Here is a 17,568-nt window from a genome sequence, read left to right on the forward strand (position 1 = left end):
GCAGGAGGGTCTCTGCCCAGGGGAGGCGAAGGCTCTGTCCCCATTGCCCACTGGAGGTCACTGTCACCACGGCGTTTCAGGAACAGTTCTGCTGACAAGGCAGGGCTCAGGGCACCCTACTTGCTCGGGGCTGGGTGGGAAGCGGGGAGCCTCTGGGACCTGCAGGGCTGCACCCTGGCCTGCCCTGGCTTTTGCTGCTCTTCATTATGTGACCTGAGGAGCAGCTAAGCTGCCGTGTGTCTCAGTTCCTCCATCTGTCAGACAAAGTCATTGCTCTCCTCTTTGTAAAGTGCCATGCATGACAAAGTGTTAGGTATCACAGTAAAAGGGTCCCCATTTCACTTCTCTCTTTTTTTTTCATGCTGTAGTCTTTGGCAAACATCGATGAAGTTGTGAACAAAATCAGATTGAAAATAAGGTAAATGTTTCTCCATTTCATTGCATCTCAGGTGATGAGTAGTCTGGTTGTCACTGAGGCTTCATAAATATAGCCTTTGCACTATAGCTGATAGGAATTAATTTACTTAAAAGGCATGAATAGGGTCAGTCTTGAGTCCAGTAGTGGGACAGAGACAAAAATGACTCCCCGAAATTATAATTCTTTTTTATACTTTGCCCCTATTGTATAATACATGCCTTTCAGGTTGTTTTAGCCGATGGGTTGCAAAGTAGAGCTTTGAAAAAACAATGAACTAAGAATCAACAAGTATCAAATTTTAGTGCAGTCTGAAGGCTGAGAGAGCAAACTACCCAGAAGATTTGGTTGCTGAAAATTTATTCTGTTGGTGAGGTAAAATAGCAATTGTAAAACCTCTCATTTTGTATTTTTTTAGTTGACATCATTGGTACTAAAAGTACAAAATAAATATAAGTGTGCAGGAAATACTTGAATTTTCTGTGCAGTCTGGCATTACCAACCTGAAATGATTGAGACAGCACTTTAATATGTGGGAAGTGGAAATGAAAATGGACAAAGGAAAACTGACAATATTGCTTAAGGGAAGAGAAATGTAAGAAGCCCTGATTAAATTAGGAAATGGATTTTTATTTTTGCAACAGGAGTTTTAAATTAGGTAAGATAGTGATGTCCTACGGAGTGAGAGAAAAAAAAAGTCAGTTTAGCATTGGTAGCACCAGCTTTTTATTTTAAATCTGTTCTGTAGCTCTCAAGGTTCCCACAATTGTTTGGGTCAGGCACACAGAGAATGAGTTTGACATTATAGATTCTTTTCTCCAGGAGGCTGGATGACAACATTCGAACTGTAGTGAGAGGACAGACCAACGTGGGACAGGATGGCAGGCAGGTACGTGCATCTCGTCTCCGGTAATGCTGAGGGTTCTTATCTTGTGATGCTAAATTGAGGAATGGCTCTGGCAGGCAGAAGCCTGCTCTCATTGTTAGGGAGGTGTTTCTGCTGTCTCTTACACTAATGACTTTGCGAGCTGCTCACTGAACAGCTGTTCTAGCCTGCTTTCTGATCAATCTCCAAAGGGAAGTGAATGAGAAATTGATTTAAAAATCAAAAACAAAACCAGGAGGCTTGCGGTTGTGCCACTCTGAAGCTAATGATAAAATGAACAGGCCTGAGTAAGGATCAATAAAAGGGTATTTAGCCTTTTAACGAGGTTGGTTGCTGAAGTATCCCGAGTTGCTAGTGACTAAGCCTGATGACTGACTGCCAGTTCATCTTGCATGTCTTATTCAGCTATCAGGTTTTCACTTGTCTTTTGCTTGACAGATGTATTTGCTTGGAGTATGGTATTGAACAGCATGGCCGTGGCTGCAGTGTTTGTGAACGCTGAACGTGGTCCCTGTGTTATCTGATTTTGAGGTATCGCCCAGTGCCGCTGTATTTCCTGTGTCTGTTCTGGTTTAGACTGGCAACACGAACCTCTCGAATCGTCAGTCATGCTGCTTTCCTCATTGTCCACATTGACTCCTCTTTTTAATACCAGATTTAAGACTAGGTTGCTGGGATGGGATAGGCATTCCCTCACCAGCATGGCTGGCTGTATTTTCCACTTCTTGCTGCAGTAGCCGTTGGCATACAGAGGCCACAGAGTCCGTGGCCTCGAGTGAATTATTTAACTTCTCTATGCCTTTGTATTGCTTTCAAAAAATTGCAAGATGCTTACCTCTCCTAGCAGAACTAGTTTAGGGTTCGGATGGTTCCCTGAGTACTGTTGTTAAACTGGGGATGTGCTTGGGATGTGGCATACCTAGGAGTGGTGCTGCCTGTAATCAGTGCAGGGACGAGACAAGAAATCAAGTGGGGAGGCAATTACAGAAATTGTGGAGGGAGAGGAAACTAGTGCAGTACTTGGAGAGTTTGGGTACAATTGGAAAACTGGTGCTGTTGTAGCCTTTTGGGCCTATTTGGGGTGACAAATTCAGAGAAGACGGCAAAAAAGGAGGATCAAGAAGAGCTGTGGCCGAGAATTGCCCAAAGTGCCTCAGGCCTTGCAGGTCCCAAGGACGAATGTGGTGAGAGATGAACAAAAGCGGTGCTGTGGTCAGCTGTGCTTGCAGGATAACAAAAGTGTCTCTGTGCTATGGAGATTCAGCGAGCTTTGTTTAGAGCTTTGCCTTATGTCTGTGCTTTCTCACTCTTTAATCCCTTTCAAGTTCTCCAAAGCGTGTACAGATGGCCTTGGACAGTGTCCTGCTCTGAAGTACTGGGGAGGCAGGTCTGTCTGTGCAGCCCTTCATTTAGTTTGGTTGCAAAGGAACCAATTAAATTTCCGTCCAAGTAAAAACCATCAAATATGCATGCTTATGTGCGTGTCTGTGCAGGGCATTGTTCAAGTGGCCTGGAGCTGCAGTTAATCACAAATATTCCCGTATTTAGGTGTGACTTTTCCCATTTTCCGTCACTTTGCTGCTTTGCAAGGTAGAAGCAGACTTTAGGGCAGATGCCAGAGCTTGCAGTCGCACAGCCTGCATGGGCTAAGGCCAGGCCGTCTCCCAAAAGTGTAACAGTTGTTTCTTACTTTTAAGAGATCCTAACAAATACTGAGACCATTCAATTGTTGAAAATGTTATTTCTCTGGTAAGAAAAATTGTTTGAATCTGAAATGCTGTGAGCTTTTTCTTTCTGCGTTTCTAATCCAAGTCCACCATTTCACACTTGTTATGTGCATTTCGGGTGTGAATCGCTGGAACCAGACTGTTGGAGTGGCGGGACTTGGCTGGGCCTCGAAGTTAGGAGCAGTAAAGGAGCGTCAGCAAGCTCAGGCCTTGCGTGTCAGCTGGCTGGAGGGACCTGCAGCAGGAGAGGTCATCTTACAGTGCTGAGGAATGCTTGAATTGCATTTCAGTTTGAGGTGGAATTTTATATTTGTCTCCCCAGAACCAGAGAGAGGAAACCTAGAGGAAACATTTGCTGTTCCTGTCACCCCCTGCACTGCTTTCTCTGAGTAGTTTATCCTGTGTGCTAGCTGGGGGAGTTAGGCAGCCTTTTTCACATGACCACCCTGTTGATACCTGATTGTGGGGGCGAAAACCTTGCTTTTCAGCTTCAGCTGCCTTTCCCTGTGCTGAAGAGTGCCTTTGTTTTACCAGCATATTCTCAGTGGAATCAAGGACACTTAGAAATGTTAAGTTTTTATAGAGCAAGAGGCCTGGTTTCTCCCACTTGGAGAGGAAAGGTTTCATTTTCCAACATATGGTAAGAAATTGTTTTGAAATAACTGAAAGCAAGGTGCCTTTAAGACAAGTCAGTGCTCTGCTAGGAAGGGAGTCAGTGTTACCGAGAGGGGCTTTTTTTCCTTATTTACCTTTTCTGGTAGTAGTTTGGTCCCACAATAAAATTAGTTTCTTTCTTCTACTGATCTTCTATTCTTATTAAATTCGTAGGAAATTTGTATCCTCAAGACCAATATTTCCCTGCAAAAATTTGGTTGAAGCATACACATGGATAGATAGTGTCATCCTGTGAAGCCCAGTCTGAAGATCGTTATTGCAGTTTATCATATTAACCACAACTGCAAACCACCCTTGATTAATAAAGAAACAGTTGGCAACCAGCTTTTGCAATAGGTTTGAAACAAAGCTTAAAACCAGCCACAGCAAAAAGTTTAATCTTCAGATACCTTTTCCCATTTATAACTCTTTTGTACCGTATGAGATGTCTGTAGCCTGTAATATGCAATATGTGCAGCAGACTAGCTTTTGAAAAAGCCATTCCTGTCTTTTGACGTATTTCCATCCCTTGACACATTGAGAAGAACGATGCAATCCATCGTGTCCTTGAAAGTGTGTGCTGTAAATAAAAATGCGTATGAACTCTGATGTTGCAGGTGCTTGAATTTCAGTGGGAGCTCAGGATCTTGTGTTTTATTGCAAGATTGGACCTGGAAGGTGTGTTGCAAAAGCCTTTCTTTGGTCACATTCTCTCCTAACAACTCACGGTGCAATCTGTAATCAGCGCTTGCCAGAATTGCCTGACTGCGTGGTATCGGAGCTAGAGGAGCCGTTTTTGTCTGGAGAGTAAATAATAGTTTTCATAAACATCCTTTCAATCTCTGACTTCCTTCCAAAGGAAACATAAACCTCAGATGCAGTGGTAGAAGGAAAAAAAGGTTTTGTTTAAGACAAAGCAAGCCAGGAGGGGTTTCCCTGCTGAGCCCGTGCTCTCAGTTGTCCGGGTTAGCTGTGCCCTGCCTGCCGCGGGTTTGCGTGGGGAGGCAGGGCTGTGCACGCCAGCGGTCACCATCCCTGCTGCCCTTGCAGGTGAGGGAGCACCGTGTGCCCTGGGTGCAGAAGCTGATTCACGAAGCTCATCTTTGGCTTTTCCATCTCCCGTCAGCCTTAACTGCCGAACACGGGGTTTGGAATCTCGTGTGGCCATTGGTTCAAGTGCTGCCCAAATCACCGGGACCTGCCATCAACCTATCTAGTCTCTTTTTTTTATTTGGTAGCGTGTTTGGAGACCAGTGATACCAGGCAGGTTCCTAGAAGACAAACTAAGGGTATTTAGCCTTTAAAAGCTTGCTTTCTCTTTGGGGAAGGGGTCATTTACCAGCTGAGTGAGCCCAGCAAAGCAGCTTTCCCGCTCATGTGGAGGAGCAGTGCTTTACTGAGCCTTGCTGAGAGCTGCACCTTTGCAGCCGTCCAGGAGAGGGGAGCCCAGCCTTGGTTTTGAGACCAGGGTAACGTTTTACTGATCATTGATGGTGAGGGAGTGCTACCAGCGGAGACATGTCTGAATAGTGCTGCATGTTATTCTCCCAGTTAAGAGCAACCTAAATCCCAGTCAGACCCAGTGGGGATCATGCAGTATGCAGCTATCGGAATGTGCTCTCCATGCTCCTTAAAGAAAAGGAGACCTTAGGGATAGCAAGTTCAAAATCCTAATTGCAGATCCCGCCACGTACTGCCTGTGATCGAGTCTCCTGTCCCGTCTGGCTGGTAATGTGGCAGTAGTCACGATGGGGATAACACTTCTGTGCTCCACCTGGGTGCCGAGATGATTGAGCAGGCCTTCGAGGTGAATTGTAGCGATGAGAAGGATGTAAGAGTAGCTTTTTATAGTCAGTCTTTAACTTTTAAACTGTTTCCCAAATAGTCTTGATCACATACACGTGTTCATATAAAATAGTACTTAGGTGTCTGAAAAAGCAGATTCTACATCTAAAAATAAAGTCGATCAAATAGATGTGGCCCCAGAAGAGTTATTTAAGCAGCTCTAAAGACAGGAATGCTCCCTTCTCCACAAAGCGTAATGTTTCCCAGTTCAAAGCATCTGCCTTTTTGAAATTTTGCCCTAGAATTTCCTCCAAATGCAAAAGCCTTAAAATAGTCTGGCTCATTTGGCTTCCCCTTCCTGGTGCGATATTTCAGTAAAATCTGTAGACAATACCATGAACTTCAGAAATTATCTCACTAATGATCCTTTTATGGGAGGAAACAACAGTCGCGGGTGGAACATTCCTCTGCAGGGCGTAACAAAATTTTCCTTGGGAGTCCCAGACTTGGGCTATTTCGGATGTCTTGGGAGAGGCTGGGAATGCAGGAGCTGCTGTGGTTCGGTTGTAACAATATGCGGTTCAAGCTGTGCCTGCAGTTTCTGGGGAGCCAGTGCTGTCCCATTTTCCCTCTGTAAGGTTTTTCTCAGAGCTGCTGCTGAACTGGAGTCTGGGCTGACCTTGCTAAGAGCTGCTGTTCAGTTGTGGCATAATTTCCTCTCTGCCCTAGGGTGTAGTATAAAAAGTTCCCATAGATTTTTTTTTTTTTTCCACTGAGCATTTAACACACTCCGTACGTTTTTATTTGTCACTCTTTAGTTGTGTTTATGGCTAAACCTTCTGCGTGGACTGGCTGTAATTTTTTCTGACAGTTGCTGACATGCCTTTGCTGTTGTTTGGCTGAAGCTGCTTCACCTATCAGGCTTTTGTCCTTGTAATAAAGTAACCTCTGCATTTGCAGTCTAGTTTAACCCTTGACAGTATGTGTGCAACCAGGGTGTGGGTGCCCGGGTCAGTAAAGGTGAGGCAGCTTCATACAAAATCTGTTTCCGAAGGAATCAAGAATTCAAGAGGAATCCCAAGATTTGTGGCTTTATAGTTTGAATCTAAAAAAAAATATTTCTTTGTTATCTCTGGTCCATCTTTCCCTTCCTGCCCTGTGTGCACACATGCATAAAGTAAATGACTAAAATTGCATGAGTAAAGACTGTCTTTTAAAGAAAAGATTCGTTTATTGCTTAGGATCTCCTACTGTATTAGCGTCTGGCTCGGTTAGTGCTAGAACGAAGTTAAGTGTTAACGAGAAAAGAGATGTTTTCTGGGCTGGGAAAAGCCCTGCATGTTTCTCATGGCTGAAGATACTGGTTGATAACTTGCATTGCTTTGGTTGGCTCCTGCTTCTTTGCTCCGTGAGAACAGTAATATATTTTTTTTTCATAACTACAGCAGTGCAAGAAAAGAGATAGCAACTGCTGTGGTTAAAGAATACAAATATATTCTTGCTGCCCAGCCTGAACCCAGCACAGCAGTAGACAGTTCAATTAGCCATCCTGTCCTTTGGTAACCAGTGCTGTCCTTTCTCCTTGCATGTAAAAATAAATGTCTCAGCTCTGCAGCTGTGGGGAGGCTCAGACTGCCTGCCCTGCCCGTGCGCTGCAGTGTCTGGCAGTGCTTAAGCCTGTGGAAGGAGGAGGATATGTCTGGCATAGAAAAATGCCCACAGGTTATTGGGTTTGACAAGGTCATAGATGAAAGTGTGTGAAATACTTCCCCCCCCCCCCCCTTTAAATAGAGATCAGAAAACACTTTGCAGAGTCAATATAGGGAGGAAGAAAGAGATGAAGATGGACAGTGAGCAGCAGAAGAGAGTGATGCAGGTGCTGCATGTGGCAGAGAGCAGTGGGGAGGATGGTACTCCCTCCTGATGGGGTCATCCCGGCTTCTTGAGTGCCGGTGTAGCTAGCGGTGTCCTGAGCTCCAGGGCAGCTGGCGGATGGTGTCTCTGGAGTCAGCGGCTTGTCCTTTCCTCAGCTCTGCGAGTGCTGGGTTACAGGCAGTGTCACCCTGGCAGGCAGGGAGGTGACTTTGTGCCCTGTTTGCATAAATATGCTTAATGAGCAGCACTGTTGCTTCAGCCTCTCTTCTTACCTCCACCTGTTTGTGTGGAGGTGGCTTTTTTGACTGCAGGTTGTTTCACGCTAAACGAAGGTAGTCAGTGCTTTCCGATCTCCTACCGTAGTCACTTTTGTTTCGTTTTTGTATTTATTTAAATATATGCTCACTTCCAGACATCAAATTGCACGCTGCTTTCTTGGCCGCAGGGCCCAGGTTCGGCTCACGTGGTTGGTGTTGATGTGTCTCTGCTGCTGGGACAGCATTGGCCGCCTTTGCCTGAGCCTTAAGAGCAGATGAGGAAAATCACTGCAAGTTCTTAATAACTAGTTAAGCCTAAGTCTAAAATATTTGGGGGCTTTTTTGTGTCACAATGCCTGATGTTGGAGGCACCACCTTTCAATTCATTCTCTCCTGCATGGCTAAGCTTTATCTCCTCTTTTTTTTTTTTTTTTTTTTTTTTTTTCATGAATGGGTCATTATTCTGAAATATGAAGAGACTAGTGTTAGATTTTGATACGTTTTAAGGTGGTAAATGGGTGAGGGTTAAATATTGTGTCTTAAGCTGTGTAATTTTATATATTTTAAAAAAAAGTCATGCCACGGATTCTGTAAGACTCCAGTCAAGTGATTCAAGTCCCATAATATTCTTTTGTAACCAATGAATAATAAACAGAAGTCGAGCTGCCAAAATAAATCAAAAGCGAGTTTCATTTAGAGTCATTTCCCTAGTGAATTACGACAGTTGGACAATGTCCTTCCCATCTAAGAGACACGGTGAGCTTTTTCTAGCCTAGAACGTGTTTATTGAAAAGGGTTTCAGGTGAATGGCGTGGCAAGAAGAAATAGTGCTGTTTATTATCCTCCTGGCTACCGGCCATGAAAACTGGCATCTGCAACTGTATGAAGAGGTCAGGCGTAACTTTTGCCATCTGCTGCAAAGCCTGGTTCAAGGCAGAAGCAAGTCCGAGCTTGACCTTGCCTTGTGCTTCTGTGTGGAAGGGCGGTGGATGCACCCTGTCGCTGTCCTGCAGCCTGAGGCTGGAAACCAGGTTGCATTTTGTGCTGGCAGGAGGCACGCTTTCTTGCTGGTGGCATTGAAGGCAGTGCAAGTTGCAAAATAAGACCGGGCTGTTCCACAGCCAGTGCTGTTTGGTTTTGATGCCAGCAAAGCAAGAAGCCCAGCCTGAAAAGAGAAATCCTGACAACAGGCAGGGGATTTTGTCTTTCTGTGGATATATTTTTTTCCTTTCTTTTTTTTTTCTTCCCTTTTTTTTGTTTTCTCACATTTTTAGTGCGTAGTAATTTTTATTCCATCTGCTTTGCTTCTGTGCTTATGGCAGGTGAACTGTCAGCATTTCCACTTAGAAATCCCTGCTTGTAGGGTTCATGGTATGATTGTCCTTTCCTCCTGTCTGTATTTTGCCTCTAAGGTCTCAACCTGAACACGAATTCATCTTGCAAAATCTGATGCAACTCGAGTGGTTGCTAAACTTGTGCCCAAGTCAAGCGTGGCTCTGATATTGTAAATATGACCGAAACACCGCCTGCAGTATGCAAACTCACCAGCAGACAAATCAGCTGGAATCCCTCAGTCATTTACAGACTTATTTAGCGTGCAGCTCTCAATCAACGCAAACAGGAGGCTCGGTGCTGGAGCGGAGGGTGAGCGAAGGAGCGGGTGTGCGTCGCTGCCTCCAGCAGCCAAGGGCAGTCGCATTCGGCGCTGGAGGAGAGGCCCTGCAAGACGAGGCGTGCCATGGGCGCAGGGAGGTGCAGTAAACAGCTGCGATCGGTGCGTAAACAGAAATGATGTGAAGGGCAGAGACTCGCAGCTTTGCTATTCTGAAATAAAGAAGAGTGATAAGGGAAATGATAAGCATCTGCACAGGGGAGTTTTTCCTGCATGATAATAGTGTTTAACATGTTGAGCAGGGCTGGGCGTGGGGGAAGGCTGTGGCCGTTCACCTGCCAAAGTAGAGCTGTGACTAAAATATTGGTTACCCACGCTGAGGTCCAAGCTTGATGAAGCTAAAGGCTTTGCTATAGGGTTGTGCAACTCACACAATTAACGTGTAAATGGCCACGCCACTCTGGCGCAAATTAGATGCATGACTGTAAAGCTTGTGTAAAATTACTCACCGGAGCAAGACCACTAAAACCACTGTCACTTACAGCACATCACCACCTTTCTTCATGGTGCAAGCATCAGCGTGCAGGGCTGGGCAATGCAATAAAAAGTGACAGCTCAGAAGGGTGTTGGACGAGCACAGGAGTGCAGTTCGGGTGTTAAGCTGTAAGGTTTCAACCAGCAAACCTGGAAATCGCCTCTCGCTTCATCCTCTGTGACTGTCAGTGTTTGTGCAGCTATTGAGAACGTGGGGTTTGATTTCTAAGCATGATTTGGGGGGTTAAGTGAAGGGGCAATAGTAGCAATTTTAAGCTTGGTGCAGCGTTGGACATAATCTGCTTTGTTGATTTAAAGTGTCCTGTGCAGCCTTAGTGGTTAGGACTGGAGCTGATGATGGAAAATGCTATTCTTTAGTGACAATTGTAGTAGTTATGTGGTATATGATGAACTCCTAGGGCAGAAATCTGCTAAAATCAAAAGCAAGTGTGATGGGCCCTTCAGGTTTGTCTGCTCAGGGAAAGGAGCTGGCACAGCTGCGGTGCAATGTCGCCCTGCTCTGACAGACAAGGCCTCTCGGCTTCAGCTGCAGTCGTTTATCCCTAGCTGTAAAACTTAGTTTTCTCTGAAATGAAGTCAGACTGAGCATCAAAGTATATTCCCACCCGTTCTCAATCTGGAGGGCCTCATTTGTATGAGGTTTTAGTGGCAGAAATTGTTAGGCTGGTCACAGTGTGTAAGGGTTTCTTTGAAATCTCTGCAGCTGAGACTCCTTGGAGAATTGGGGATGGGAACTTATTTTTAGTCATGGTCTAGATTTTCATTGATCTGGGTTGTAAGTGTGGCAACAAATGAAAGAAGCATTAACGCTCTGTATTCAAGAGTGGGGACTGATCCAGGAGCATTAAATTCTCAGCATCCTGACCACAGCCCAATTTGTAACATTAAAAATACATTTGGATGCTGCGAATTTGGCAGATGTGTCAAGTGTCTATAAAATACTTAGCAGAGGTCAGCTTTCTGATGTGAGTAATAACATCCAATTGAAATATATATTGGCTAGAATCAAATAAAACTAGCACGTTTCTAGCACAACACCAGTGAGCATATGGAAACTATTGAGGTATTTTAACCATTACTGGGGACAGAACAGTGTTAATTCGGTTAGTCCGCAAGCTCAGGGCTTCCCAAGCAAGCAAACTTTCTCTGAAAATTTGCTTTTTTCCCAGTTAAGTGACATTTTGTAGTAACACACGGGCCTCTCTTAATTCCTGTTTGCATGTTTCGTAGTACTTCAGTATTTGCTTGCACAGGACTCCTGATAGGATGAATAAAGAGGTATTTAGAAATCAACATACCCGCTAATGAGACACGGCTGCCTGATGGGAGCGATGCGATGGGTCCGTACCTAGGCTGGGAGGGGAAGGAGGCAGCTCTGTCTGTCTGCAGCAGCTGTGGGGATTCAGAGAGACTGACTGTAATTCACTGAATTGTTTTCTTTGGCTTGAGTATTATTGCTAGTGCTGTTTTTGTGTGTGTTCATCTCAATCTGGTACTGTAAATTGTTGGAACATAACCTTTTAAAGGATGCATCACTTCAAAATCTAATGAATTAGATGTGGTCTTGTCCCACCTCTCACTTGGGTTATTTTCTTTCCTCCTTTTCCTGCTTGGAAGATCTCATGTAAAAAGGTGACACAAGTGATGATGTGCAGGCTGACCTTAAAAGTTGCTTGGCATAACACCAAATAAAGCTATTTTTTAGGCAGTCTTTTTCTTAGTGATTCATGGTTTAACTCTGCTCCCTATTGTTTTATACTGGTGTGTTTGGACTCTTTTCCTGTTGCATCTCAAGGTGAAGAAGGTTGAAGAGCTGTAGCTGATTCATGTGTTACGTTTTTCCCTCCAGCTTTGATGAAAACCCCTGTAGCTCATGGTCTGCCCAGCTTACCTGGGGTCTTCCAACTGTGCGCTACAGGGTTGGGTCTTCCAATTCCCGCATGTGGCTTCTCAGTCTCCTGCATTTCATCTCTGCTGTTAACACAAGAGCAGGGGAGCTTCCACTGCATGAATACAGGCTGGCTGAGAAACGTGTCTGTCTCGAGTATCTTGCTCTGTTGCTGGTCCTGCCCTCTTTGCTAAATTTACTGTTGTCAGAGCAGCTGGGTTACCCCGGGGACAAACATCGCGGAAAAAGCCTCTAAGTAGCCGTGGCTGCCGCTCGGACGCGGCTGACCGATGGCTCTGCCTCTCTCGGGCAGTCGAGCCCTATCCGTGCCGTATTTCTCAGCTGGTGCCTGACATTCAGGGACCTCAGAGGTTGCATAAAGTTTAATAAATAATGCTGATGGGTTAATTGTAGCTTGCAGGCTCAGTTGTTGATTAGAGTCATATGGTGTTTTTCCAGTACATCGCAACCTTAATTTCAACATCCTTGTTTCATATAACCACAACAGATTATGTATCCAGTCTCTTTATTTATTCGTGGTCCTCTGCCCCTGAAATGAACTGCAGTTTTAGGAAAGGAAACACAATAACTTAACTTTTGTATGCCGTTTGGGGGTGCCGACATTTACATGTTTCCCAGTTGCACTGATGAGGAAACCAATAAATTAGTAATGCAAGGTGAACGCTGCGTCAAGCCGCAGATGCACGATTACTGGAGGTTGTTCATCATGTAAAGCAGTTATGCTGGAATAAGAGCGATTCCTATTCTCCTGATATTGTTTTGGTTTTAGAATTTGTGTCCAAGATAAACCTGCTATGAATAAAATAACAAAAGCAGTATGAAAATGCTTTTAAAATTCATGATTCACTGTTTTAATGGGAGCAGTGTGAAGGGAAATGCATTCTCTCCAATATACAGTGTAGCATTTAATATGGCTGCGGTTTCCCCTCTCCTCTTTTACAGGTGAAAGAATAATCATTACAGACATTCATAAACTCCTGTATTACCCCTTGAACAATTAGACCTACTTTTAGGACCTAGATGTCCGTTTCTTATCCCTTAATACTGAACACCATTTATCAAATATGAGGTGTTTTCTTAAAATTAATGTTTGTATTTCATTGCGTTTGCTCTTTGCTTTCCTCTGTCTTCACAGTGACCAGGAAGGTGGTGTTTTTCCATTATTAGTTTTATTTATTTCCTTCTTCTACATGCAATATTTTACTTTCAGATGCTGCAGTTGAAATGCTACAGCCAAAAGAGTTTCATGCGTTTCTTTAAGAACCATCAGAAAGTTTAACTGTAGGCTTTGTGCAAGAAGTAACACCTTTAATTCGGTTCTGAACTTCCCATCAGATCTACCTGATGGTGTCCTCCTGACTTAAAAATACAGATTTTCAGAGTGTTACTTTCAGGAAATCTTAGATATGTTTGAAGAAATGTTTTCATCTCTAAATGTAAATTATATAAAACCCAAGCATGTTGACGAATTAGTGTGTTCTGGCTCAAATAAGAAATATGCAGCTCTTTTTTAGGAGAGTAGCTTAAGATCTGTGTCTTAATGACTAAGCAAATATTTGGAGGCCAGTTTTAAGAAATGAAACGAGTGTTCATGAGCAATTCTGGTTTACTCAAGTCTGTTAAGTTTGCTGTTGAGTTCTCTGGGTGTGTTTTGTTTTTTTTAACAGTTATGGAAACGTATCTCCTTCTCTAAGAGATGCGATACAGAACTTGAACAGCAGTTCAGCAGCTGCTGTTCGGTCTCTCCCCCACATCCCCGCCGTGTTATTTTTCACAGCAGCGGGAGACCACAGTTCTTTAATTCATCAGACGGGGGCAGAGCACATGTCATCTCCTTTGTGTTTTTCCAGAGTCTGTAAGGAGGTAGAAGCTACAAGTGTCAGAACCAGGTGATGACACCAGTTCACCTTCTTTTTGGCAGTTTTAAGTGTACGAGAACAAAATCCCATTTTACTTTGGTCGGTGTTCCAGCGGCAGTTTTTAGGTGGGGAGTTTGCCCACTGCTGCCTGGATGGGGCATCCACAGCTTCTCTGGGCAACCTGTCCCAGTGCCTCACCACCCTCAGAGTGAAGAATTTCTTCCTTAGAGCTAATCTAATTCTATGCTTTTTTAGTTTAAAGCCATTACCCCTTGTCCTATCACTACACGCCCTTGTAAAAAGTCCCTCTCCGGCTTTCTTGTAGGCCCCCTTCAGGTACTGGAAGGCTGCTATAAGGTCTCCCTGCAGCCTTCTCTTCTCCAGGCTGAACAACCCCAACTCCCTCAGCCTGTCCTCATAGGAGAGGTGCTCCAGCCCCCCGATCATCTTTGTGGCCCTCCTCTGGACTCGCTCCAACAGGTCCATGTCCTTCCAATGTTGGGGACCCCAGAGCAGAACGCAGTGCTCCAGGTGGGGTCTCACGAGAGCAGAGCAGAGGGGAAGAATCACCTCCCTTGACCCGCTAGTCACACTTCTTTTGATGCAGTCCAGGATATGATTGGCTTTCTGGGCTGCAAGCGCACATTGCCAGGTGATGTTGAGCTTCTCATCAGCCAACACCCCTAGGTCCTTCTCCTCAGGGCTGCTCTCAATCCATTCTCTGCCCAGCCTGTATTTGTGCTTGGGACTGCGCTGACCCATGTGCAGACCTTGCACTGGGCCTTGTTGAACTTCATGAGGTTCACACGGGCCCACCTCTCCAGCCTGTCAAGGTCCCTCTGGATGGCATCCCTTCCCTCCAGCACGTCAACCGCACCACACGGCTTGGTGTCGTCGGCAAACTTGCTGAGGGTGCCCTCAATCCCACTGTCCATGTCGCTGACAAAGATGTTAAACAGCGCCAGTCCCCATACTGACTCCTGAGGAATGCCACTCGTCACTGGTCTCCACTTGGACATCGAGCCGTTGACCGCAACTCTTTTGAGCGCAACCATGCAGCCAATTCCTTATCCACCGAGTGGTCCATCCGTCAAATCCACGTCTCTCCAATTTAGAGGCCAGGATGTCATGTGGGACAGTGTCAAATGCTTTGCACAAGTCCAGGTAGATGACATCAGTTGCTCTTCCCTTATCCACCAACGCTGTAACCCTGTTGTAGAAGGCCACCAAATTTGTCAGGCACGATTTGCCCGTAGTGAAGCCATGTTGGCTGTCACCAATCACCTCCTTATTTTCCATGTGCTTTAGCATAGTTTCCAAGAGTGCTCCATGATCTTGCCAGGCACAGAGGTGAGACTGACAGGCCTGTAATTCCCTGGGTCTTCCTTTTTTCCCTTTTTGAAGAGATCCTCCATACTTTGCCTCCCAGTGGTTCTGCATGCACAAGATCCTAAGTTGGTCTGAGATGATCCAAAGATGGAGTAAGTTTTGTGAGGTTGCCTTGGCTTTGGATATGAAGGATGATAACATCTCTTTTTGGAGAATCTTTTTGTTGGCTGACTAAATCCTCATCTCTTCTTCTGGAGAATTCAGCAGCTCTGACTTCCCTAGGATCACACAGAGAAATTAGCGTTTAATGTTAGTGCTGAAGCAAAGGGAAACATAGCAATTGGCATCTGTGAAGAATTTCAGGTTGACTTTTTTTTTTTTAAACAGACCTATCCAAATCTCAGAACACGCAGGACAGTTGCTTGCTTAATAGGCCACTTGAGTAATGTGCTGCAGCCGTGGTCTGGGACTGAGTACAGAGGCTATAGTTAAATATGTTGAAAGGAGCATTCTTTAGCTCTTTGGTTTGCACTTAATCCACATGCCTTTAAATGGAAGAGAAGAGAAAAGAAAACTTTATTCTAAAAGGTGGCTAGCCTGGAGCCAAATGAGAAGGTAGGAGGTGGTGTTCGTTTCTGATACAGTTGTCCCTGCAGCACATTTGTGTGTTCGTTTCCCTTGGTGAACATGCTATATGATAGCTGTGTGACACTAATAGATAAAGTGTTAACTTTCACATGATTCAGAAGATATTTCAGAGGAGACTTTTTTTCCCCCCTCTGGAAAATGAATTATAAAACGTTTCCAACTTTTATACTTTTATTATAATGCAGCTATGTTCCAGCAAAAGCTCCTGGCAGATAGTTTGCTCATACATTTCCAAATGAAGATGTGTTAAATTTATTTGCTGAAGGAGCTTGTAGCTTGTGCTGTAACCTTGGTCATGGGACTGGATATAAAAACAGAGGGATAGAAGCCCACTTAACAGCGGGAAACAAAGTGGAGCTGGACCTGGAAATGTTATCAGACTGGGAAGGCAAAACGTGTTGAATTACTTCAGAAGTCAGATTTTGGACATGTGATTTTGGACATGTGGCTTCACTCACTGAATCCACGTGTAGTTCACACTGGTTGTGTGAGGTCAGGATGCACCATGGTTGTATAAAGGGGACCAGATGCCCCAACAAGCTTGCAGTAAAATAGCACAAAAATCCAGGTGAGGTGTCCGTTTCCCGTGCTCAACCCTCTTCACCTGCTAAACCTGTGCCCTCTCTTCTGTGCCTAGAAAGAGCCATTCCTCCTGCAGGTGGGTGGGAGGCTGAGCTGCCCACCCCGAAGGAATCGGCAAAATATGCGTCGTGTTTTCCAGCAGGATAATATCCTGCTAATTCAGTGAGGGGTTTAGGCAAGCACTCAGTGTTCTATATGTAACGTTGTGTATTTTTTATTTAGAATTCATGACAAGCATAGAGGTTTTGGACAGATTTCATTTTCCTGCTCTAAATACGTATTGATCAGGAGTAAGTTCTACATATTTTTCCACACTTAGTGTGTTGAAATTTATTGCGGTAACCTTAAACCTATTTGTAGTTCTTATTACAGAGCTGCTTTCGTAGAATACCTCAATCAGATTTTGCCAGAGTATTATTGTAAAATGGATACCGAAACCCTGGTCCGCTCAGGTTAAATATCCCAACGTGGTACATTGACTTTTGATCTGCTGGCGATATTTTCTTTGTAAGAAGACAGCTCCCCCCCACTGCCCCAGCCCAGGGGCTGTAGGGAGCAACTGTGTATTTCTTAGAACATGAAAACTGAAAGCAGGTTTTCTTTCCACTCTGACCTTGTTTCTTTTCCAGGCCCTGGAAGAAGCCCAGAAAGCCATTCAACAGCTCTTCGGTAAAATTAAGGATATTAAAGACAAGGCTGAAAAATCTGAACAAATGGTGAGCAGCAGTTTCTTTCTAGCCTTTGAAGGGAGGGGGACACTGACTTTTGCTTCCAGTTGTTGTTAAGAAAGGAACATTTTTGTCTTTGGTCCTGCTGACTGGTTGATAATTTGCTGTCAAGCATGTGTTGAACCTGTACCCTTGTCCTTGTGTTAACATGGCTGTAAAGCCAGCATGCTTGTAGTCCCGAAGGGAGGAGAGAGCCCTTCTTATCTCCTTAAAATGTTGTGGCTGTGGCTTGATAGTTAACCAGACTCTTGTTTTTTCATTCATTAGGTTAAAGAAATCACACGGGATATCAAGCAGCTAGATCATGCCAAGCGTCATCTGACCACCTCCATCACCACCCTCAATCACCTGCACATGCTGGCGGGGGGTGTGGATTCGCTGGAGTAAGTATGTGAATTTTTAGCGGTACTTTAACGCCACTGTTGAGTTCTTAAGTTTGGTGCAGTGCTCTGAATAGGTCTGTAGCAGCTGCTTGCTTTTCTGGAGGGAAGTTTGCTTAATAGGTTGCAGTCTTGATTTTTTGCTGGCAGATCCTTTCTGTGCTGCTCTGAGTGACCTGCAGCCTATGTTGCTGTATTTAAGGGTTTGCAGCATCGATTGCTTGAATTGCAGTGTTGATCCTTGGTGACAAGGAATGAGTCTGGCTTCATTAAAGAGTAAGACAGTCTGAGCAGTTAGGTATCCTCATTAGGGGTGTGCTCTTCAGGGATTTGGGGGGATTTTTATCAGTCTCATGTCTTTAAACTG

General features: G+C 44.6%; 1 protein-coding gene across 8 annotated transcripts in view; it reads left to right on the top strand.

Moving 5' to 3' along the window:
- Positions 1–17,568, top strand: part of VPS53 (VPS53 subunit of GARP complex) — a 75,672-nt gene that overhangs the window by 3,755 nt on the left and 54,349 nt on the right. For 6 of the 8 annotated variants that reach the window (XR_014229906.1, XR_014229907.1, XR_014229908.1 and 3 more), the window contains exons 3-6: positions 369–418; positions 1,238–1,304; positions 16,723–16,809; positions 17,089–17,204. Coding sequence is in view for 3 of the 8 variants with exons in the window: in XM_082328058.1 (XP_082184184.1) it covers positions 369–418; positions 1,238–1,304; positions 16,723–16,809; positions 17,089–17,204 (320 nt within the window). In the remaining 5 variants the exon portion in view is untranslated. Of the gene's footprint in view, positions 1–368; positions 419–1,237; positions 1,305–9,011; positions 9,374–16,722; positions 16,810–17,088; positions 17,209–17,568 lie in introns of those variants that run through there. The other 2 variants (XM_082328060.1, XM_082328061.1) reach the window with 2 other exon arrangements.

The sequence above is a fragment of the Platalea leucorodia genome (genome assembly GCF_965183815.1).
Source record: "Platalea leucorodia genome assembly, chromosome: 16".
In the NCBI taxonomy this organism is placed as follows: domain Eukaryota; kingdom Metazoa; phylum Chordata; class Aves; order Pelecaniformes; family Threskiornithidae; genus Platalea; species Platalea leucorodia.